The 21868-nt window shown below is 35.4% G+C and overlaps 1 protein-coding gene across 2 annotated transcripts in view; it reads left to right on the top strand.

Annotated features, from left to right (window-relative positions):
- Positions 1-21868, top strand: part of TNFRSF19 (TNF receptor superfamily member 19) — a 60347-nt gene that overhangs the window by 6834 nt on the left and 31645 nt on the right. For both annotated transcript variants that reach the window (XM_037377832.1, XM_037377833.1), the window contains 4 exons: positions 6009-6096; positions 7551-7661; positions 15802-15980; positions 19047-19132. In XM_037377832.1, the coding sequence (XP_037233729.1) occupies positions 6031-6096; positions 7551-7661; positions 15802-15980; positions 19047-19132 (442 nt within the window). In that variant the 5' untranslated portion in view covers positions 6009-6030. The remainder of the gene's footprint in view (positions 1-6008; positions 6097-7550; positions 7662-15801; positions 15981-19046; positions 19133-21868) is intronic.

Genomic DNA, 21868 nt, shown 5'->3' on the forward strand with positions numbered 1-21868 from the left:
TCACAGGTTATGATGCTCTAAAAAGCTTTGTTTAAGTGTAGGAACAGTGTCACCACACTGCACCTTTGTTACGATATTTCAGTCTAATTTCTAATTAATGATAGTCTGGATCTGGTGAGGGACATGAATGGTAAACCATTTTACATAATTTTACCAGCATGGTTTTGAACATCATTTGTAAGTAGAAAAAATGGGGATAAATTACGTAGTTCATGCTCATGTTTTGCTTGATTATATGCTTTTTGATAGACTGGGATATAATACATTCTGTAAATGCTGTATATGGTAGTGAAGGCACTGTAGGGATGCTGCTTTGGGGTGTACAATTATTATCACCATTATTCCTGTAAAGTCAGGTACTTCCGCTAACATAACTTAAAGCATATAGTACTCAGGAGCACAGATATTACCTGGCTATGTGTAAATCTCCCTTCTCTCCCGGTTTGGCCCCTAAAATAGATACAAGTGTGTTCTGCCAGCACCGACATTCCAACTTTAATCTGCTATCTCTGTGTTTACAAAACTAGAAATATATTCACAGATGCCTAATTTTGTACAATTTCATGTATGGCATCTTCTGAAAAATACAGATTTATTCAATGCTGTATTGAATATGATGAATGCTGCTTGGCTGACAGTATTAGTTTTTCCCCCACATGGGCCTTCTCAGAGCAGTTGGAGCAAATGTGGTCAGACAAGACCTCATTTACTTCACAAAGGGGAAGAGCACAAGGGTTGTAGGCAGGGTGTAGAGGGAAGGTGTTCTAAACATATGAGACAGAATAACAATGTGTAGCTCTGTAGTGGAAGTTCTTGTCCCTACCTTGTTCCCTTTGTCTCTGTCATTGCAGCAACATAAGTACTTTCCCTTCTCTTGTTTCTTGCCCGTGGGGCACTGACTCTGCTAAAGCCATCTGCCACTCCTTGCCATTTTATTGCATGCAGTTGACAGCTGCAGGTGGGAAACAGGGTGGTTAGAAGGGAGCCGAGATGCAGTTCATTGAATACCAGAGACCTCTGTTGGCAAGATGAGATGATTATATTTTCATTCCTCTCTTACCCAGAACTCCTCAGAGTACTCTTTGTGAGTGTTACAGAGAGCAGGAAAAGTGGTCAAGTATGAATGTAAAAGCAAATATGGGAAACTTAAAGATCTAGGAAAGTTAACGTGAATTTGGAATTGGGACCCTTCATCCCTTCTGAGGGTTCCCTCAGAAGGTGGATGGCGTTGCTTTTGAAGTGTTGGTGCTCCCATGTATGAGAAACCAGCTAGTAGGTCATAATGTAATCATGCTGCCTCAAGTCTTGAAGTGATGTGTCTTTCATGGTGAAATGTTATTTTTTAGAAGAGAAGGAAGAAATATTTTTTTCTGGTAAGTTGGCTTTGAAATTGAATGATGACAGCTGCTCAAGGCAAGCAAGTTAACATAGGAATGGATTTTGGAGGACAGTGGGTTCAAGAACCCAGGAAGGCTGGAAGTTCTTACTTCCACAATGCATTTATTACGCATTCCTAATTTATTGTTTGATATTGCCCTCTTTATACATATGCATAGTAGCCCGCTGCCACCAACCCTAGAACTATGCTGTCACATTTCTTAATGGAAGTTCGTATCTTGAGTTCTGAACATTACTAATGAGGATTCCTTTTCCCTGAGTATTTTGGGCAAGAATATTACTGTTAACTGAAAAAGATGCATTTGGAATGATTTACTGACTTCAACCTATGTCCACAGTTTTCTTTCATTGAATAAAATTGAGCATAACTGAACTCAGCATTGTAAATGTTGGTATCTGGACAAGAACAAATCATCTTCAAATGTATCAAACTTCTATTTGATCAGACGTTTTGGAAGAAAAATCTTTCATTACTTCTTGCTTGCATGTATATGAGGTGAATGACTTGCATCCAACAGACATCAGTGTAATGCCACTTGATACCAAGAGGGAACAGATTTGCCCAATGGCAACCTATTATGAAGTGCTGCAGTGTTGGCTTTTTGAGCAAGGGCTTTTAACCAAACTGGAGATAGAAATGGGAAGTGAGCAGCTGGCACAAGTTGTCTCCTTTGGGACTAGTTTTCAAGACAAGGAGTTATTAATGTGCCGTAACTATTTGCATTATTTTTATCAAAATGTTGTCATGAAAAGATAGATTTTATTTTTTTGTACAATAATGTTTTTTTCTTGTTGTATACCATTAAATTTCTTTCTCATATGTTATAGCCAGTATATATTCTTTGGGTTTTTTTGGTAGGAACTGGGACAATAAGCACAATGATTGCATGATACAATACCACAGGCATTCCTACATGTCTGCTGAAATGATTTGAACATGTTTTGGTGCCACTAAACCTACTGAAGGTTAAGGCCATAGACCTGCAATTTATTTCTAAAGATGTATTGATTATAAAAGACAAGGTATCTAGAAGATATCTCATATGCTATCGTAGACCTAAAGCTATGAGATTTCATCATACATGAATGATCAGCCAACAAATTGGGAGATCAGTAAAACGTGTAGATGAGTTGGAGCAGTCCGTGATAGTTTGATGCCAGTTTCAAAGCATTAGATTTTGGAAATTTACCCTAGCTTTTGCAACTCCTGATGTTTGAAGGTATTGGATTTGGCAAGAGTGTTATAAAGGCAGTAGAATTACATAGAAAATATTTCACAGGTGCAATAAAATGTCCACACCTAAGTCAACAAACTGTGTTCACCGTGCTTCTCCATGTGCTTTCTGTGTTCTAAAAGTCTTTGAGGTACATGCTGTAAGATCATCATAACAGAAACAGCAACTCCAGAACTGAAATACAAGCTGTAAGCATGACCAACACCATTTGTAATACTGCTTGTTACTCTGTACTACCTTCTGTTAAGAATGGCATTTGTTTTTTAATCCAGTTGTGACTCCAGAATATTACAAACATAAAAATACATCATTAGCCTTGTTTCAATATTTGTTTTAATAAGTTGTTTACATGCTGATTTTTTTTACAGTACTAAATCTTCATCTTACTGCATATTGGAAAAAATGTATAGGATGAATATTAGATTCATGTAGTGAAGCCACATAGTTTTGTTGTAGTAATATGGGAAGTACTAAATCTGTTGGCCTGGTAATCAGGCTGTTCTTAATTTTCTTTATTTTTCTGTACTTCAGGTGACCTGCTCAGAAAAAATACAGGCTGTTTAGGTTATGTCACAGCTCCGTGTTTTAGATCATTATGCTTAGTACAGCTCACCAATATCGTTTGTATCGACAATTCTACATGAAAATTGACAAAAATATACAGTTATTATGATATTCAGTTTCATTTTGGGTATGTCACACATCTATTTTCAGAAGCAGAAGTAAATCTTCAAATTTGAAGTAAAACATACTTTTAATCTTCTAAAGAATCCTAGTGTTAAAATGCTGGTAGTATTATACAGATTATCATAATTGCATTGTAACTGCTATGCTTTATTTTTTTAAGAATAATGTTATTAAGGAATATAATGACTATAAATGTATATGACCTGAAATAATCACTCGACATTCAGTTTTAAGCAATTCAGTTATATTTACAGCTTGATTTCACTTGGACACTTACATAAAGTTTTGCCTCCTGTAGCAATTAAGAAATATAAAGTGTTTATTTTTTTCCACTGAATACCATTATATGAAATTAACAAGTCAATGGAGATTTTTCTTCCAAAATTCTTTTGTTTCAGCATGATTCTTTGAATTAAAATTTAATCAGTTTATATTATTTATCTTTTAGATTTTCAGCTTTATTGTCTTCTCTGAATCAAGTGAAGTCAAGCTTGTTTTGCAGGACTGCTTTTCTGTAATACTATGTAGAGTTGTTTATTGTATTACTATGCTTAGTTCTTTTTTAATCTTTTCATAACATTAATGCTTTTGAATTTCTGTAGCATTCCAAACTGTATAAAAATTGAACAGCAGCTATCTTACATCTGTCTTGATACTTTTTTTCAAGGTTATTGAGGTGCAAAGTCTCACAGTTTTCTTGTCTGATCTGTTTTTACTTAGCATATCTTCAGTTACTATTCAGCCAGAAGATACATGATGGGTGTTTTTATCCTTCTTGTTTCTTTCCAAACATGGATGAGAAACATTTCTTGAAATTTGAGTTCCCTTAACAGTATTTTCACTGTCCACTGATGGGTTTTTAAAATTTATTGTCTTCAGTTTTCCATGTTTCTGTTTGTTCCACAGTACTTTTTGTGTCAAATTGCTCTATTGAGGTAATCCAAAATTCTTTCTGAGACTTTCCATTTTATCTCTCTCTGCTTCTCCCCTGCCACTCTGCCCGGACATAAAAAAGCAACCTATGTCAGTATGTATTTGTATTACTTGATGGTATGTCTTCTTTTTTACCCATGTTGACATGCATATAATCTGATAATTGTCATTGGCTGATTGACCATTACCATCACTAAGTGAGAAATAACCATAAAAATGTAATCGTGGCTTTCCTGTAGAGTGCTGCTTGACACACCTCTTTGCCTGTTCTGTTCTTCCTAGCAGACTTTAGCTCTTTTTATACTTTACACAATTTATCTTAAAAGATACCACTAGTGCCACTGAAGTTTACTGTCTTTGTACTAATTAGAATTTGTTAATTAGGGTACTCATGCAGTAACATGTAAAATTATGTGTTAGTTATAGTTTATGCTCATTCTGGTCTATATTTAAGTGCATTATGCTTCTTATAGTCCCATATTTCAAAGCATTTCACAACTGTTTTTAGTATTCTACTTTTCTTGTGTTTTGGGTTCCATCCTTTCATTTGTCAGTCTCTTCTACTCCTAAATGATAAAAATTACTTACTTTATCTTTAAAAAAAATGTAATTAAACATCAGTCATTAAGCCCTGAAGTAGGTCAGAGAAACATTATTTTTCATATCTGTCTGAAAGTAGTATTATATTACTGTCATAAGGTATGCAAATTAGGATCAAATGCAAATGGCATGTTATGTAAACTGGATTTATTTATTACTTTCTTGATACTGTTGCTATATAGTTTGGAATTCTGAAATAAAAGTTACACCTACATTTCCAGGTAACTGACAAAAAGTAAGAAACTAAAGATTAACACAAAGACTCAAATAAACAAAAGAAAAGTAAGCAGAGAAAAAATATTCTGTTGGCCGAGCACAATATTCTGAATGACTGTGGGGGTGTAGTTTGTTGATGTAATGATCAAAAAAAACCTAATCAAAGTTAGAAATTCCTTTACATAACTGTTTCAAATGGTTCCCCTTCAGGTTTTTTTAATCATTTATTTGTTAGCACTCTTAAAAAATAATTAAGCAAGGCTTTATGGACTGTTCTTTCTTCTTTATCTGAGATTATGATAAAAATTGTCTGAGGATGTGATTTGGTTATGCTGTTTGAAAAGTCTTCTGTAATAGCCTTTGCCTACCAGATCATAAGCAACCATGTTAACATATCTTTAGAAGTTAATCTCCCTTAGGTAAGTGATGGAAACAGATCCTGTGCATGCTTCTAGTTCTGCACTTCTGAAGTAGAAGGGGTTATCTTAGATGCTACGCAAACCCATTCTGCTCCACACTGTGACGCAGAAGGAACCTTCTCATGAGCAGATATGTCTTGGCAGATATGTGGCATGTTTGAGGAAACTGTTTTTGTCTGTTGATCGTGTACCTAGTTGGGCATCTAACAAGCAAGAAATATGTTAGGGTTGTTAGAGTTGCAAATGTTGATGTTCTCTAATCTAGACTGACAGCAGTTTCTTCTTCTTTTGATAATTGAGGCTGTAGAAACTTTGTGTATATTGCCTTGTCTTCAAAAAAAGAACATGATTTTTAAAGTGTGTTTGTTTTTTAGCTTCCAGGAATCAATCTGAAATATTTTAATGGCATTAACAGAGCTGTATTTTGACAAACTGAATGGCATGAAGTGTTACGGACATACGACTTTTGCAATTTAAACAAATTTGTAAAATATAGTAAATTTTTTCTTTTTTTTTTAAGGAGAAGGGTTTAATTGTAAGAAATGGATGCTAAAGGTTTACAAGGAGAAGATAAACTGAAGATGCTTATAATTTTGCTAGCATATTTGGTAAGTTTAAAATTCATTTTTTTTTTTCCTTAGGTTGAATGTTGGAAAAATTATATTTGACACAGGAATGGTGTCTTTCGTTTTACATGTCACTGCTAAAACTGAAAGTCTTAAACAGATACACACAGACAATTACATGTGCATTTAATCAATTTAAAAGTGAGTTTGGTTAACTGACTTGTATAATTTCTTGCTACTCCTCACATGCAATTAAAAAATTTTACCTTGAGAGCCTCTTCATGGAAGGAGGACTGGACTAGGACAGAAAATAAAGATGAATATAGTGCTATGAAGGTGATACTTCTCCACTTCAGAGAGGTGGCAGGAATTCTAGGCAATTTGCAGTGACCATCTCTTAGTACATTATGCTAGAGATAGCTCAGGAGTTTGGAGTCTTCAGTTTGTCAACAGAACATAGCATAGCACACGATTACATCACCTACTAAGTGTACTTTGACTCCGGCTTACAGAGACAAGCTGTAGAACTAAGGGTAATTAACACTTCATATCTATCAAAAGGCTTTGGTGTTTCTGAAAAGGCTAATACACAAAATAAGAATTTAGTAACAGTTGTGGAGAGCACTTTCTGTGATGGAAGCCTGCATAGAGACGTTTAATTTAAAATCTATTGAGGGAGCTTACAGGGTTTGCTAATGTTTCCTGGGTAGGATTCCAGTGATTATACTGACACTTTGCATGGCTGATATTACTGCTTATGGTATTTCTCATAACCCTAGTTTCTGGTTTGGTCAGGTAGTGTACTTAAATGCCTTTGAAGGCAGAAATTGGGTTCTTTCTCATTTGGCCCATTAAATATAAAGTCATAGGGCAATTTAGAATAGATAGTATTCATACAGATTGGTTTGGTTTTTTTTTAATTTCCAAAACATTTGAGTGACCTTTCAAAATTTATAATATTTATATTTATATTTAAAGGAATAGATTTTAACTTATTTTCTTATTTTTTCAGTTGTGATAGCATCATTTAGGAAAATCAAAAATCACAAATAAATGAAATGGCAATATAATATGATGTAGCTTATTATTGTCAGGAAGATTGTAGCTGTAGTCAGTGGTCATGTGCATTTTCGTAATGTTTACTACAGTGAGGAACTTAAACTCATGTTCAAACAATTAAGTGTGTTAACATTCTACAGGTGACAAATATCAAGCAGGTCATCTAAAACCTGAAATTATTACAAGTTACTATGTACTGACAAACTTTAAAATTCAGACCAACTACCCATATTTGGAGTGAGATGATTCATTTTCATTGCCATACTTAAAGTTTTTGATAATGCAGAAGTATGTTTTTAAGATAGAATCATGGATTTATTTCTCAGATTTGGAGTTTATATAACTTGTATGTTAGTAGCAAATTAATTACATTTTGATGAGGTGTGGTTTTGTGTTTTTGTTTTTTTGGTTTTTTGTTTTTTGTTTTTTTTTTTAAGCTAAGTAGGGTAATTTGTGAGACTGGAGATTGCAGAGAGCAAGAATTCAGGGACCATGCTGGAAACTGTGTCCTCTGCAAACAATGTGGACCTGGAATGGAACTCTCAAAGGTAAGGAAAACATGCTTTCTTGAATTTACTTTGTTTCCAATAACTGCATTTATTTATGTGGCTAAAATAATAGACAGCTGTACCTATGTGGAAATTTTATTTATTATTAAATTCATTGTTTTGGTGGTTTAATGTCTTCAAGTGTCATGTTTTCTGGGGTTCTCTTAAATATAATGCTCAGTTCAGAAAGTAGTAATGCCATTAATAAAGTTCGCAGTACCATTACATTACCATTACAAGATCTGGGTATGGACTCTCCAATTAAAATTGTGTTTTTTAAAAGTGAGTTTGTTCTACAAAGGGAGAAGAAAAAACCCTACAGTGAATTAAGACTGAATAACCTCACTGTGTAGAGGAGAGTTTGAAAAGTGAGTTTTAAACTAGTGATTGGTGCAGACCACTGAAATGGGGGAGCTTGACTTTAACAATGACAACATTCAGAATCCATTCTGGATTTTCTCTAGTGTCCAGCTACTATATCTACATCTTGCCCATTGTTAGAGTGTAAAACTGGTGGCCCAAGTGTAACTGTGCAGTCTGGTTGATAAATGATAGATGGGAGCATAAAGCAAGACAGAAGTAGCTCTCCTGCCCTTTCCATTTAGAAGGGCAAACTCTGTTTTGTATTCTGAATGATAGTGTAAAAAGAATGATAAAGGTAGAATTTAGGGTTTTATTTGGGAGAAGTGAAATTTAATTTTCAGGGTTGCTTTTGTAGGCAAGTATGTTGTGTAGATCCAAGGGGAAATTAGAAATATTATTTTTGAAGATTTTTTAACGTTAAACATTACTAAGTCTGGTATGTATGTGTGTTTTAAACAGGGAAAAATAAGCTTTCAGTTTGGGCTTTGTATTTCTTACTATATTCAGCTCTGATAAAAAGTACAAGTTAAGTAGTGAGGTTTGTGTGTGATTTGAAAACATCTACTGAAATAGTGGCACATTGTATCTCCAACCCCTGTAGCTAGTGTTCAGTGCGTTAACAGAGATACTTAGTTTCACGCTTTAGTGAGGATTGCTTTCTGTGTTAGGCACTACTAGTTAAGGTTTAGTCATACAAACAGTGCTGTTTAAGTAGAGATCTGAAGATGACTAATGGTATGGACGTGGTTTTTTTTGGATGAGGGTTTTTTTTTTTTTTTCAGATTGGCCTTAAATTGGAGGACTGAAAGGTTCTGAGGAGTGTTTAATACAGGAGCTGCCTGTAAATATGGCACTTTCTAAGAGTGGTCTTACTAAAGCAGTATTATGTGCATTGATGTAGCATACTTACCTAGTTGGCAACTAACAAAAGCATAAAAACTAATACCCTAAGTAATTACACTTTCAGTTTAATACAGTAATGCTCAACTAAAAAAGGGCAGTTCTAGTTTGCAGTAGTACACTATTCAAGTTACATTTTTACTTTATTTTTGTTTACAATCTGATAGTCGTGATTCTTAGGACTAGTTTATCTGAAAATACGAAGGCTTAATTAATTTCAATGTAAGCAATTACTTCTCCCAGACACAAACAGGCTTTTAAATACTATTTTTTGCTACTACACTAGAACTCAAATAACTAAACAGATGTGTGTGTATATATAATTATTTTTACAACTATTAACTTGTTATAAATTTATAAAGTACTTTTAACATTGCCATCATAAGAAAGCATGCTTTGTTACTGTATCAACAACTTAAGTTACTCATATGACCTTTGTTGCTACAGCATGTGAGCATTTCATAATAACTTTCTAAGGGAAGTGCTGTTGCCTTTTCTTAATTTATACATGAGACACTAGCACCAAAATGAACTCTCCCATTGTAATGCAGGAAGTTTTTGGTGGAACAGAGTAGACAGAGGTCACAGAGTGGAACAAGAGGATGGAGGCTTTCTCTTCACAAGGCGCTACATAGACAAGACAAGGGGCAACAGGTACAAGTTGTACCAGGAGAGAGGTTTTATCTCTATATAATAAAGAAATTTTTTACAGTGAGAACAGTCAGTCGCTGGAACAGCCTCCCTAGGAATGTGGAAGAGTCCCCATCACTGGCAGTTTTTAGGATGAAGTTGGACAGGGTGCTAGATCATCTCAACCCCCTGTCCCTTGGAAGGCTGGACCAGATATTCTTTCAAGGTTCCTTCTGATTTGAGCTGTTCCGTGATTCTGCAATGAGCATTTAATTTTAGTTGCAAACTAATGCTCAGTCTGTTGGATTGGACTGACCTTCCTGTCTGCATAGATAAGCAGCTTCAGACACCCTTTCTAGCATGAAACAAAAAAACCCAACAGAAAACCCCAGCCTCATTTCATGTAACTAGTTCCAAATCTAGACTATTCTTTTCAGCTTTTGCTGTTGCATTTTAGTGGAGCTCTCTTTTTCAAAAACCTTTTAAATGTAATTCTTTCTTCCTTAAAATAAGAAAAAAATAGTACCATCTCAGCTTTTCCTTTCTGATTCTCTTATCAAATGTTCTAATAGCAGCACTGCAGATATTGCAGTAGCTTAGAACTAAAATCCATTGATTGCTTATGTTGATTGTATTTCTTGTAAAGTACTTTTAACATTGCCATCATAAGAAAGCATACTTTGTTACTGTATCAACAATTTAGCACTCATGGGAAAGGGAATGAAAGCTGCCTTTCCTGTTTGTTTACTTCTGTTTGTTCATTTAAAAAAAATCTATATAGTCTTTTCTTTTCATAAACATGTCCTTGGTAATGCTTGTGAAGCCTTTGAACCACTGAAATAGCTTGCTCTTGAGTGTGTGGGGGTTTTGTTTGGCTTTTTTGAGGGGGGTATTTGTGGGTTTTTTCTTAAGCAGTGCTTTCTTCAGGGTTGGGAGACTAAAATGATTGTATTGATTCAGAAGGAAGTGTTTGCTTCATGTGGCTCAGCATTATTTCATTTCTTATTAATTTAGTAGAAAACAAAGCCTAAACAACAAAGCAAGTTGTTTAATATCTTTCATTAAGTGACTTTGAGTTGCTAGTGCCTGAATGTGGCTTGATAGTAAAAGCCTTTTTTGTCCTGTCTTACCAGCAATGTGTTTCTGTAGAAATCAAACCTTATATATGATTCAAATTTATATAAAATCACAATTAATGCAGAAAAAAAATGAACTGGGACAGTGTGCGTTTCAGCCTTTTCCTGAAAGTGTTCCAGTACAGAAATGAGAATCCTTTCAGTCCTTTCACCGTAATTTGCTTTTATTAATGTTCGATAACTCTCTATAGCTTTCATGTATTTTTTTAATTTGTATGTGAAAAAGCAGTCTATATCTCAGCTTCATCGAGCTTGAATTACAGTTAAAATTCTGAGTTGCAATATTAGATTGTTTTATCAACAGATCAAATCTGAGGTTGTAGTTCAGAAATATGGAGATGACAGTTTTGGCAATAACAAGTTCTTCCCACAGTGCCCTAACTGTGTGTTATGCTGACACGGTAGATTTTTAAAGAATCAATGAACTGATCACATCTGACCTGGATCCGTGCAGTGGTTTAGATTTATAGCTCAGCCTCATGATCGGTTCTATCAGTGCAGTTGAGGACAAGGTATGGCAAGGAAGAAGCAGCAGAGGTGAAGGGGAGAGAGTGCCTTAAGCTAGCATTGCCACCAAATACATGGTGGCAAATACTGTCACCAAGAGGCAGCTGCTGTAAGGAGAGCCTGTGGGACAGAGGCAGCTTGATGATTGCTTAGGCAGGTTTATGTATCATAGGTTACTTCCTTGCACCAGGTATACGATGAAGGAAGAGGAAACCTGCATTTGAAAGGACTTGGAAGGAAAAGGAATTCTGAATTTAACAGGATGGTACTGTTTGAAGCTACTCCTGAATGTAGCAGTCCTCATACAGAACATCAAACCTGGTGTGCTATGTCTGACACGCTGTCCCAGTGAAGTCACAGAGAGGAGCTACTACCATATTTAGCAATCACTCTGCAACTTTTCAAAGCAAGAGAGCCGTTTCTGAGGAAGCCTGCTGTATTTCAGCTCAAGAGAGGCTAACACTTGTTTGTGGGTCGGTCTGGTGGAGGCTGGAGCAGCTGCATGTAGGCATGTCAAATCTCACTCAGTAAGAATGAAACTTACTCTGACACTAACTTTGCACTTTGCCGTAGCAGCTAAATCTGACATGTTTACAGCACACTTGCAGCCTGTCCTGCTCAAAAACTTCTGCTGATAGATCTGGCTGATTATTGGATTCTAGGTGAAGCTGATCCGCAGCCTCAGGTATTTTTGGAGGCTCAGACTCTGTGCTGTTTAACGCTGCTATATACTAAAAGTTACTACTAAAAACTCCATTTCCCAGCACCAGTGTAGTGCTGCAACCTGTTACATGACCTGACACACATTAAAAGTGTCTTAATGGCTGGAAGATTTTTTTTTTCTTGAGAATACCCAAATATTCTTGTAATCATCGTAGCCTAATTGGAACATCTCTGTGCTGTACTGTCTAGGGACTTATGTAGGTTGTGGATAACCAGTAAAAGAAGAAAGAAATTCTAAAATGTGCTTGCAGATTATGATCTTAATAATGCCTGAAAGCATTTTTTAAATGAAATTTGAGGTTATTTTAATTGAAAGAATGTTTTAACCCTAATTTACTGTTCTGCCTTGCATTCAACTTTTAGGGAAAACCCATACCACTTAATTCCATTACCCTTTATAGTCTGCTGTACTTTTGGTCATTCTGTCTGAATCCGTGTTTGGATAGTATACGCAAAGAAAATGTTGACGCTGCCAAGGTAGTACTTTTAAGAGGTGTCTGTTACTATATGTTTTTAATATTTTTAGCTTGAAACTAAGTTATGAGTTTAACTAGTTTGCTACAGATTCCTAGGTGAATTTTGAGGATTTCTTAAAAATTAATTTCAATGCACTTTTCTAAATTAGCGTTTGGGTTTTCATGACTTGTACTGTGTATCATTTGAGAGGGAAATTTTTCATTAATGTTACCTGGTACCATTGATGGTAGGTAGCATTGAAAAGGGGAAGTGGAAAGGGAAGAGTGGACTAAGTTTTCTTCATAGTACACTTCATAATAGGAGAACCAACTATAGTGTATATTTACATGCTTTTTTTCCCGCCCTGGCACAAAAATAAAAAACTTTTTTTGAAATCTAGCTAATTGAGTTTACAAGTTTTATTTTTCTTTTCTGCAGTCCTGAGGTGAACTGCCACAGGAGATGAACCCCCTCTTAAAAATCCGAGTGGGAGGATGGAAAGGGTGAGGGAAGCTGGGAACTATTCAGGTTTCATCAGCTGTATAACTTGACAGCTTTGTAAATAGAGCACTGAGAAAACTGGTGCACATCAGTTTTGCACATGTACTGATAAAAGATGAACAGTCGATTGTTTATATCTTTGGCCTGCTAAATTATAATGTCCAAGATATCAAAGGGTTTGAATCCATAATCTAAATCATATACTTCAGTTTTGGGAATGTGGTTAATTATGAGTACACATCTGTTTGAAGTTCTGCCTGGTTTACAAGCTTAAATATTTATTTGCACCTGCCAGGCAGTTAACTACCACAACTACTACGTGAACATAAAAAGCACATACATGAAGTTGTAGTTGTTATGGATTATATCTGCGAATTCCTGGCAAGGACTTAGAAGCCATCTTTGAAAAGACTAGAGACTGTAAATTCCTTGGGCAGAAGATCACTTTATATTGCATCCACCTTTTTTATAGCTTTAAAGTAAACCATTCCACATTACAAAGGACCAGTAAGATATGTCCATGCATCCAACTACAGCAAAGCAGATCTGATAGAGCTAGAAACAATTTACTGGAGCTTTGGTAGTTTGGGACAGTGAGTTGAAGGCATTTAATTCTAACTTTATTTCCTGGTGGTTGCTTGTTTTTGATCAGAAACTTCAAAGGTAGTCTGGAAAGGGAAACTTATAATTAAGTTAATTTGAGCCTTATATTTGAAAGTTTACTAGGACTTGGGAGGGACTGATTCCAGGTGATTTATCAAAAGATCCGAATATACATGGTTTGACTGAGCTATATGATATATCCTATAACACTACTATTTGGATGATCTAAATAGAAAAAGTAAAAAGTAGGTGTTTAGACAGAATGTGTTAAGGAATAATGAGATTCAATGAAAAAGTTTATTTAGACTTAGGAAGAGCAAAAGCTTCTAACAGAAGTTAGTCTGGTTGCAGTCCCTGGTGGTAATCATGTAGTTTTTTATAAAATTTTACAGCTGCATGAATGAAATAGAGGGTAAAACTGAATATAGTTAGGATATTTTTAGGTGACATAAAATAGGACTACTAGAATCTCCACTATTTTGGCACCGATTCCTAGCACAAAGTGGTAGGTTTGACATAAAAAGGTAGAAAATGTTCTGTGTCTGAAGTAATTTAAAACAACAACAACAAAAAAAGTGCTTTTATCTCCTTTTGCCTACCAGCTTTATTAGGGGCAGTATCTCACGGGAGGACTGTGCTGTACAGTGTATGAAACTAGTATGTTTTTTTTGTTGTTGTTACTAACTGCAATGATTTGTCTGCTCCTTAATCTGAATAATAGTAAGTAGTAAGAAACTACAATTCAGCTAAAAGACAAAACAAAAATTAAAACCTATTTTTGAAATTCCTGGGTCTAGAGACAGAGAAGACTTTTTTTAGTGTCTGTGGTTGCTTTCTTAGAATTGTTCATTTCCTGTGTACTTGAGTGCTTGTTCTGTTTCAGAGGACAGTAAAGATATTCTCAACGTAAAGGAAAATTTCTTAGACTGTCCACTAAAAATGCATGTGAAGTTGTTTAATGTTACTTTGTCATTGCAAATTGGAGGCACTGTAAAATACACGTTGGCCAACTCAATCTCAGAGCTTGTCCCATAGATGTGCAAAACCTTGGAGAACCCTGAGTGCATTTCTAAGGTTCAAAGCTTTTTTATGCTGCATCAGATTTGCTTAGGTGGGTGACTTTAGGCAAATTTGTTCATGTGTGCTGAACATGCATGTGTTGTGGAGGAAAGTGGTGGAAACCTTTCTTAAGTTGCCCCAGTTGAAGATTTCCTGCAGTTTTTCTACTGGGAGGATGCTTTAGTCTTCCACTGAGACCACATACTGGAGAAGGAGGTCCCCAGACTGTGCCTTTCCCACCTATTCCCTTCCCAGTAAGTCCTTTCCAGCAATTTGTTGTATTCCTCTTGCTGTATTGTGGTGTGCCACTAATGCACAAATCTAACTCCAAAGTACAAAAAAAAAAAAAAAAAAAGCTATTCAGATGAGAAAAAGGAATAGCAACTCTTAGTAACTTGATATGTCTAAGATATAGTGACATAAAAATGAAATGGATTGATAGCTCTTGATAATGAGGTCATATAATTCAGTCCCCAAAGTATTACATGTTGTTGGGTGAAGCATTTCTCTTTGCAGCCTGTCAGTTGCATTAGGTGTCCTTTTGCAAATTAATGGAAATAATTTCTTTAAACAGCTAAATTTGGGATAAATAACCAACCATAACAATACTCCTTGTATAGTAAAATATCGGGGCTCCCTGTGATCTGCAGAGCTATTGAACTTTTCCAACAGTTTAAGAACTGTTAGAACTGGAGTGGATTGAGTTTCTGAAATTCTTAGTGGCTGAGCAATGTTCCATGCCTAGCTGATGGTCATTAACCAGCTCTGTTTTATTTGGTAACAGAAATTCTAAGCCTTTGAAGATCAGTGCACTCTCTTCGGCAATTAACTTTGTTCACCTTAGCTATGAACCTTAATATCAAAGTGGTTCTTTGCTGTTTTTGTAACTGAGTAAGTGCCTTTATACTTCACTTGTCCCAGTTTCTGCACTTTCACATGACTGACCTAATTAAAAAACAGACAGCTCAATAATTCTACCATAAGCTAGTAATAATGAAGCTGTGGGAGTCCTTGAAGCCCTTTATCATTCAAATACACAGTGGTTTCATGAATAAAGTGGATGACTAAGTATTCCTTATAGAAGTAAGGGAGATTATTAGCAGTGGAAGACACATTTGAACTTGCTGAAAGGATGGCTTTTGTCTCTAGAAAGACCTACTCTCAGTAATAATTACACTAGGTCTTCATTTTATCCCAGCATTTTCTTCTTGTTCACGCTTTCCGTGACTGAATAGCTTGCTATTGCTTGTTAATCCCTACAGGAATGCGGCTTTGGATATGGGGAGGATGCACAGTGCATGACATGCCGGCCAAACAGATTCAAGGAAGACTGGGGCTTTCAGAAGTGCAAGCCTTGTCTGGATTGTGCATTAGTTAACCGGTTTCAGAAGGCCAACTGTTCTGCCACCAGCAATGCACTATGTGGAGACTGTTTGCCAGGGTAAGTCCATTTCTGAAGATGACTTGAACAGATTCAAAGTAATGTGCATTAACATCTGCTTGTTCCATGTTTTCTGGATAAATGTTTGTATCTTTTATATACATATGAAAGTCCTAGGTTCTAATCTTGGCCTTGCCAACAATTTATAATCTGAGCACATAATTTCAGAATTGCATTCTTAATTGTCTCATCTGTAAACATCGTTTGATAATTACCTACTTGATCTATAAGAGTATTGTCTATATGGTGCTTGAGCAAAATATCTCAAAATGTTGAGTGTCCCTGGTAACTTACTTCATTGTTATAAAAAATTAAACATTTGGAAAAATACACAGTTACTTCCTTGAAGGCTGATCGCATTGTTTGCTTACTTCCCCCCCTTAGGTCAATGCCTAGTAATTCTCATGCACATACATTTTTAGGTCAAAAGTACTGGCTGTGATTTACACTCCTGAATTTCCTTCACCATGTTGGTAAATTCATAGAGCTTAGTTCTGGCTAGGAATCATAAATGGATCTGAAAGAATTGTTTTGGAAGAAATCATAACAGTGTGGAGACTTAGTGAAACTGCTGTTAAACATCAAGATTTGTTCTTAGTTTGCTGTCCAGTCATCCCAGATCTGTTACTAGTCATCTCTGTTTGTAGTATTAGGTGTTAAGATCTCTAAAAGGCTATTCTTTACTTTGTGGCCAAGTTCCACTATTAAAAACACCTGCCATTAATTTGTTAGAAGGCATTTCTGATGTTTTTTTAACTATGGATTGATAATTTAATTGAAAGGAATAAGTCATGAGAACTGATTCGCAGTTGTAACAGCCTTTGTATTTTGGGGATATATATTTCAGAGATGCTTAAAAGTTTATCCGTCTGTTTCCTATATATATATCTCAGCCACTTTATTTATTTTTATATACTTTTTGTTGAATACCAGCTATCAAATACCTGAATGCTGTTGACGCTCTGCAGTTACTCATCTCAAGCCAGAAGTGAGGTCTTGTCATTTAAAAACACTTAGTAAAGCTTTGGTAAACTAATGTTAGTTTAAGTCATGGTATAAGCAGGTACAGCCCCAGGCATTAGATATTACTCACAACCACTTTTCATACTACCGACAGCCACATGGTAGATTGATTTATGCCCTTCTTGCATATTAATACGTTACATATTGTAGGGCTCTTTGGCTGTCAGCAGGGAGAAGATTTTCTTCTTGTGGTGTAAACAAGCTAAATTTTGGAAGACAAGAAAGGAACAAAAAAGAAGCCAGAATAAAACATGAATTAAGGGTCTAAACTGGGGGATGTGGGAATGTGTCTCAGTATTCTGTTGTAGAATGTGTTCTAGATATTTGTTGAGTATGTGTTAAAATGAGAGCTGTTTCCACAATTTGCTTTTACTGGCAGCAAAGCTGGAAACATAGGGAGGGAGTCATGGCTAGTGGGGAGTCACAGGTCATCTTGTCTGGATGTTTTGGGGAACAGAACTGTAGAACATGCCACCACTCCTACCTGTCCTATCAGTTCGGATGCTGCCTAAGCGCATGGAGGACATAGCTAGCCAAACCAAATGGTTTAGCTGATGTATTACCTCTCAGCAATCATACTTATTTCTGTTTTGCGTGTGTTTCCAACATGCCATTCCCTTTTATTCAGCTTCAAAACACTACAGTGAGCATGTCAGCTAAAAACAAATATTAACACATTTAGTTCAGAGTAAATGATCACAGTGGCCCCTTCAGTCTTAATAATCTGTTTCTGTTCACACTGTTAAAGCTTGAGTTTCTTGAGCAGCTGAAAAGCTGTTTGCTTTAGCTGTTACAGTCTTAAAATTTTAATGGAATTTGTAGTGTTAGTAATTTAACATCAGTAGAGTTAGTAACTTTTATTTAATGCGCTACTACCACTACAGAAAACACTTAATTCACATACTTATCTTGAACAGACCACAGCTGTTGATTCTAGCTTAGTACTAATGATTGGTTGAAAGACAGACAGACCTAACTGATTAGGGAGCTGTTGTAGGTAAGTTCTTTAGAGGATGTCATACTCTCATACAAATTTGAAATATAACACTCTGAATTTTGGGGGTTTTGTCTGATGCTACTCTTGTTCCCTGGTTTAGGAATGTAGGCTTCTGCCTGTCACTGTAGTCAGTAAGCTCTTCAAACGTAAACTCAATAGTAAAGTTCTTGAAGGATCTTTAGAATAAAATGTCTCCTTGGATACAACAGCTGTTTTTCATACCTTGAAATGCTTTATATCTAGAATCTTTAAAGTATGCATTTAAGTGAGAAAATAGAAACAAAGTAGAGAATTGGGTAGTGTAGATTGGGACTTGTGGTCGGTTTGTTAATTTGCATTCACAGTCCATGCACCTTGTGATTTTGGTTGGTGGTGAGGATCTTCCTGGAGGAGAAGGATGGGTCAGAGGGAGATTGTTGGTTTGTTAAAATACAGTTCTGAAAATCCATTTTTATTGTTTTGCTGTTCTACAAAGCATTCAGAATAATCTTATTTTCTGAAGATTTTGTCATATGGCACACTAAGACTTTCTTGGGGGGTGGAAGTGATGCCCCAAGTGCATCAATGAGCCAATTTATGTCCCTTGTATACTGTTAGTGGTAATAATTATCTTTTAATATCTTGTTTCTTTTAGGAGAGCTATATAGATTTATCAGTTTGCTTATATTTTTAAAATGTTTAAAGAAGCTTGCGTAATGTAAATTCATCATACTTGTCTTGTGTATTGTGATCTATGTGGAAGACAGGATATTGATTTTGGTCTGAAAGCTCCAGAATTGTTTATTTCTTATGTGAATGTAAGATTATAGTGACTATGCATTTGGACTAACAGATTTGGAATTTACTTTAATCAATTTACTTTAGATTTACTGCTGTACTATTAATTAATACCTACTGTATTTTTGTTTACTTTTATTTTCTTCTATTTCCTTCTATTTTCTGATAGCTTGCAGTTATAGAGGATTTTATTAAAACACTTGATTCATTTTGTGAGGAAAAATAACTGGTTTTGATGAACGGATTTTTTTCATTCCTTTCTCTCCTAGATTTTATAGGAAGACCAAGCTTGGAGGCTTTCAAGACATGGAGTGTGTTCCTTGTGGTGATCCTCCTCCTCCCTATGAGCCTCACTGTAAGTGTTTTCTTCCTGTTGGAGTGGGATTAACTTCCTTGCTTCATGATGTTTTTGTTTTAACTTGAAAGCTTGGCAAAAATATGACGGTGACAGCTATGAAGAATTCTTTTAAAGGCTCACTTTCTTGTTAGTAAATGATTTTATTAATATCTTTCAGCAGGTCCAGCGCTATAATTATTAAAAATGCACTCATACGACCTGTTACTTGAGGATAAACATTCCTGTCACACCATGTGTTTAGGTGACTCCACTTTGGATGTTGTCATTTTAATTTTAATTTCTGGTTTTGTTAATGCCAAAAGAAAGGCAGTCTTCCTAGACCCTAATAGGTATCTGAGTACAAATTCTTCCCTGACACTCAAACGGGGTAATTTGTTGATACCTTTAAAAAGCTTTCATACCTAGATTACAGTGAGAGAGAATGTAGATAAATGTCTTTATAGTACTATATACATTAAAAAGGAAATAAGTAATAAGTTAGTATGTGTTTTACCAATGGGAGCATTATTTCTTCAAAAGGAGAGAGACTCTTTCATTTTGCAACAAATCCTTTTTACTACTCCTTCCAAGACTTAGTGAATTAAAAATTTGATGGGATATAGACCATCAACAAAGGAGTGAATTATTCTTGTTGCGTTTATTGCTGTCTGCTTTCTAATATGAAAAAAAAATGATTCAACATAATCTCGTGGAAAACCTTGGGGTTACTTGTTTGTTTTCTGTAACTGGGAATCTATGTTTTTGGAGTTCTTTTGCCCTATTGCAAACAGAAACAATTGTTTATAGAAGGAATGAATTGTGAAGTTCCTGAAATGCTTCATGCTACTTCATAATAAACAGTGTGTCCTTATTAAGTCTTTCTTTTCTATTTGTGCTAAATTAAAATATAACCAAGTATATGCTATTGTCATTCAAATCACACATTTAAAGAGTTTTCTATTGTATTGAATTTGATGAAATAAGGATTTTTCAGCATTTCATATATTTCTTAGTTGTTTTTCAAATGAGCCAAAATTCCTTGTTTTGCTTCCATTCTAGCTTTAGTGCTTTTGGCGGATTAAACTTACAAAACCAGATTCTCAGACAGTATCTTTACTATTAAAAGTTTTTATAAATGTGACTTCCTGTCTATTACGGTTTCAGAGAATTTCATTATATATATCTGAATCAGAATACTTTAGTTTTTACTAAAGATTGCAACATTGAAAACTAGTAAATCAGAATTCTATAAAAAGAATAAGTCGAGTAAGTCAAATAATTTGCAGTGTTTGCAGCAGTAACTGGCCCATGAGTAATATCAGGCTAGAAAGGAAATTCAACTATTTCTGTAGTGTAGGCAACATAGCATCTTGTAAGATCTTAGAGTATGTTCTTGATAGCAAACACTATGGGGTTTGATGCCAAGAATAAAATGCTGATCTTGATTTACTGGAGCAAATAACTTCAGATTCAATGAGTTGCAGAAGGTATTTCTAGACAGAGTTTGAGCCAAAACAGGCAATTTCATATGTACATTTGTTTTAATCCCCCCAATTGTTCAGGTTAAGTGTTATCCCCTTCATTTGTTTTTACACTTTTTATCTACAAAAAAAGGTAGTGAAATCCAAAGTGCAACAGTATTATTCTGATCCAGGATCTTTTTACTCATAAAGTCATTTTGGGCATTTTTTTCCTCTTTTCCTCTTTGTTCGCTTCTAAGAAAGCATGCTATCCAAAAGTGAATTCTGCTCTCTGGCTGAGTGAAAGACGGGGAGGAAGAAACTACCTCCCTTATCTTTCTGCTTTGACTGTAACTAGTAACTCATATACCTCCTTCTTTTCCAAAGTCACAAATTTTGATTTTTAAAAGATGGTGAAAGAATGGTTACCAAATCTTCTGAAATAACTAAGAATTATTTAGTTTGTAGTGATTCGGTTCTTGTAATTGAGTCTAAGCTTGGATCCTAAATTGAACAATTAGGAAGCTGCTGCTGATTTTAAGTGGACAACAGACAACCCCATGGAGAAGAGCATTTTCTCTTGCACAAGCTGCAACAGTAAAACCAGCTCAGAGACTTTTTTTTGTTCCCTAATCTCATGGCAGTGACAAACACTTTGACTAAATTACAGAAGTGTTAACAGTTGCTTGGTTTTCATATTTCTGGTGGCAAGGTTGTGAGAATTGGCAAGTATTTCCAGCTTTTACAGCAGCAATAATAAAAAGTTCGAAATCATTAAAATTTTCTTTATTTACATGCTAATTGACCATTAATATCTTAAACAATGGAACTGCTGCCATGAAGTACATTTACTGTATGTCAGTGTGGTTTTCAGGGAGCTTTTGTATATTGGTTCTTCAGGTCTCAAAAACAAGCTGTTTCAGTTTAGGGGAGAGTACTTGCCTTCCTCAGAGCAGCCTAGGAAGTTATTCGTACAATAGTAGGTCAATTAACTTAAATCTGTTTGAGTTTTACTTATTGTCAAGTAGGTGGAAATATCTCAGTTTTAAGACCAAGGCAAAAACCCATGATTCTACAAAGAAGTGTAAATAACGGTGTGTGAAAGCAAGCTTTTTCCACCTAATGCTGAAAACGTTTGCTCTTTATTTCAGCAATGAATGCATTTTGATAGTTAAGATGTTTAAGACTGCATTACTTGCAGTTAAATGGAGACAGACCATTAGGTGTATGGGGCAGGTTCTCAATGATAGAGAACTGAGTTCTAACTCTCTGCCTTTTTTTATCCTCCTTTCTT

Source organism: Falco rusticolus, chromosome 2 (assembly GCF_015220075.1).
Source record: "Falco rusticolus isolate bFalRus1 chromosome 2, bFalRus1.pri, whole genome shotgun sequence".
NCBI lineage: Eukaryota > Metazoa > Chordata > Aves > Falconiformes > Falconidae > Falco > Falco rusticolus.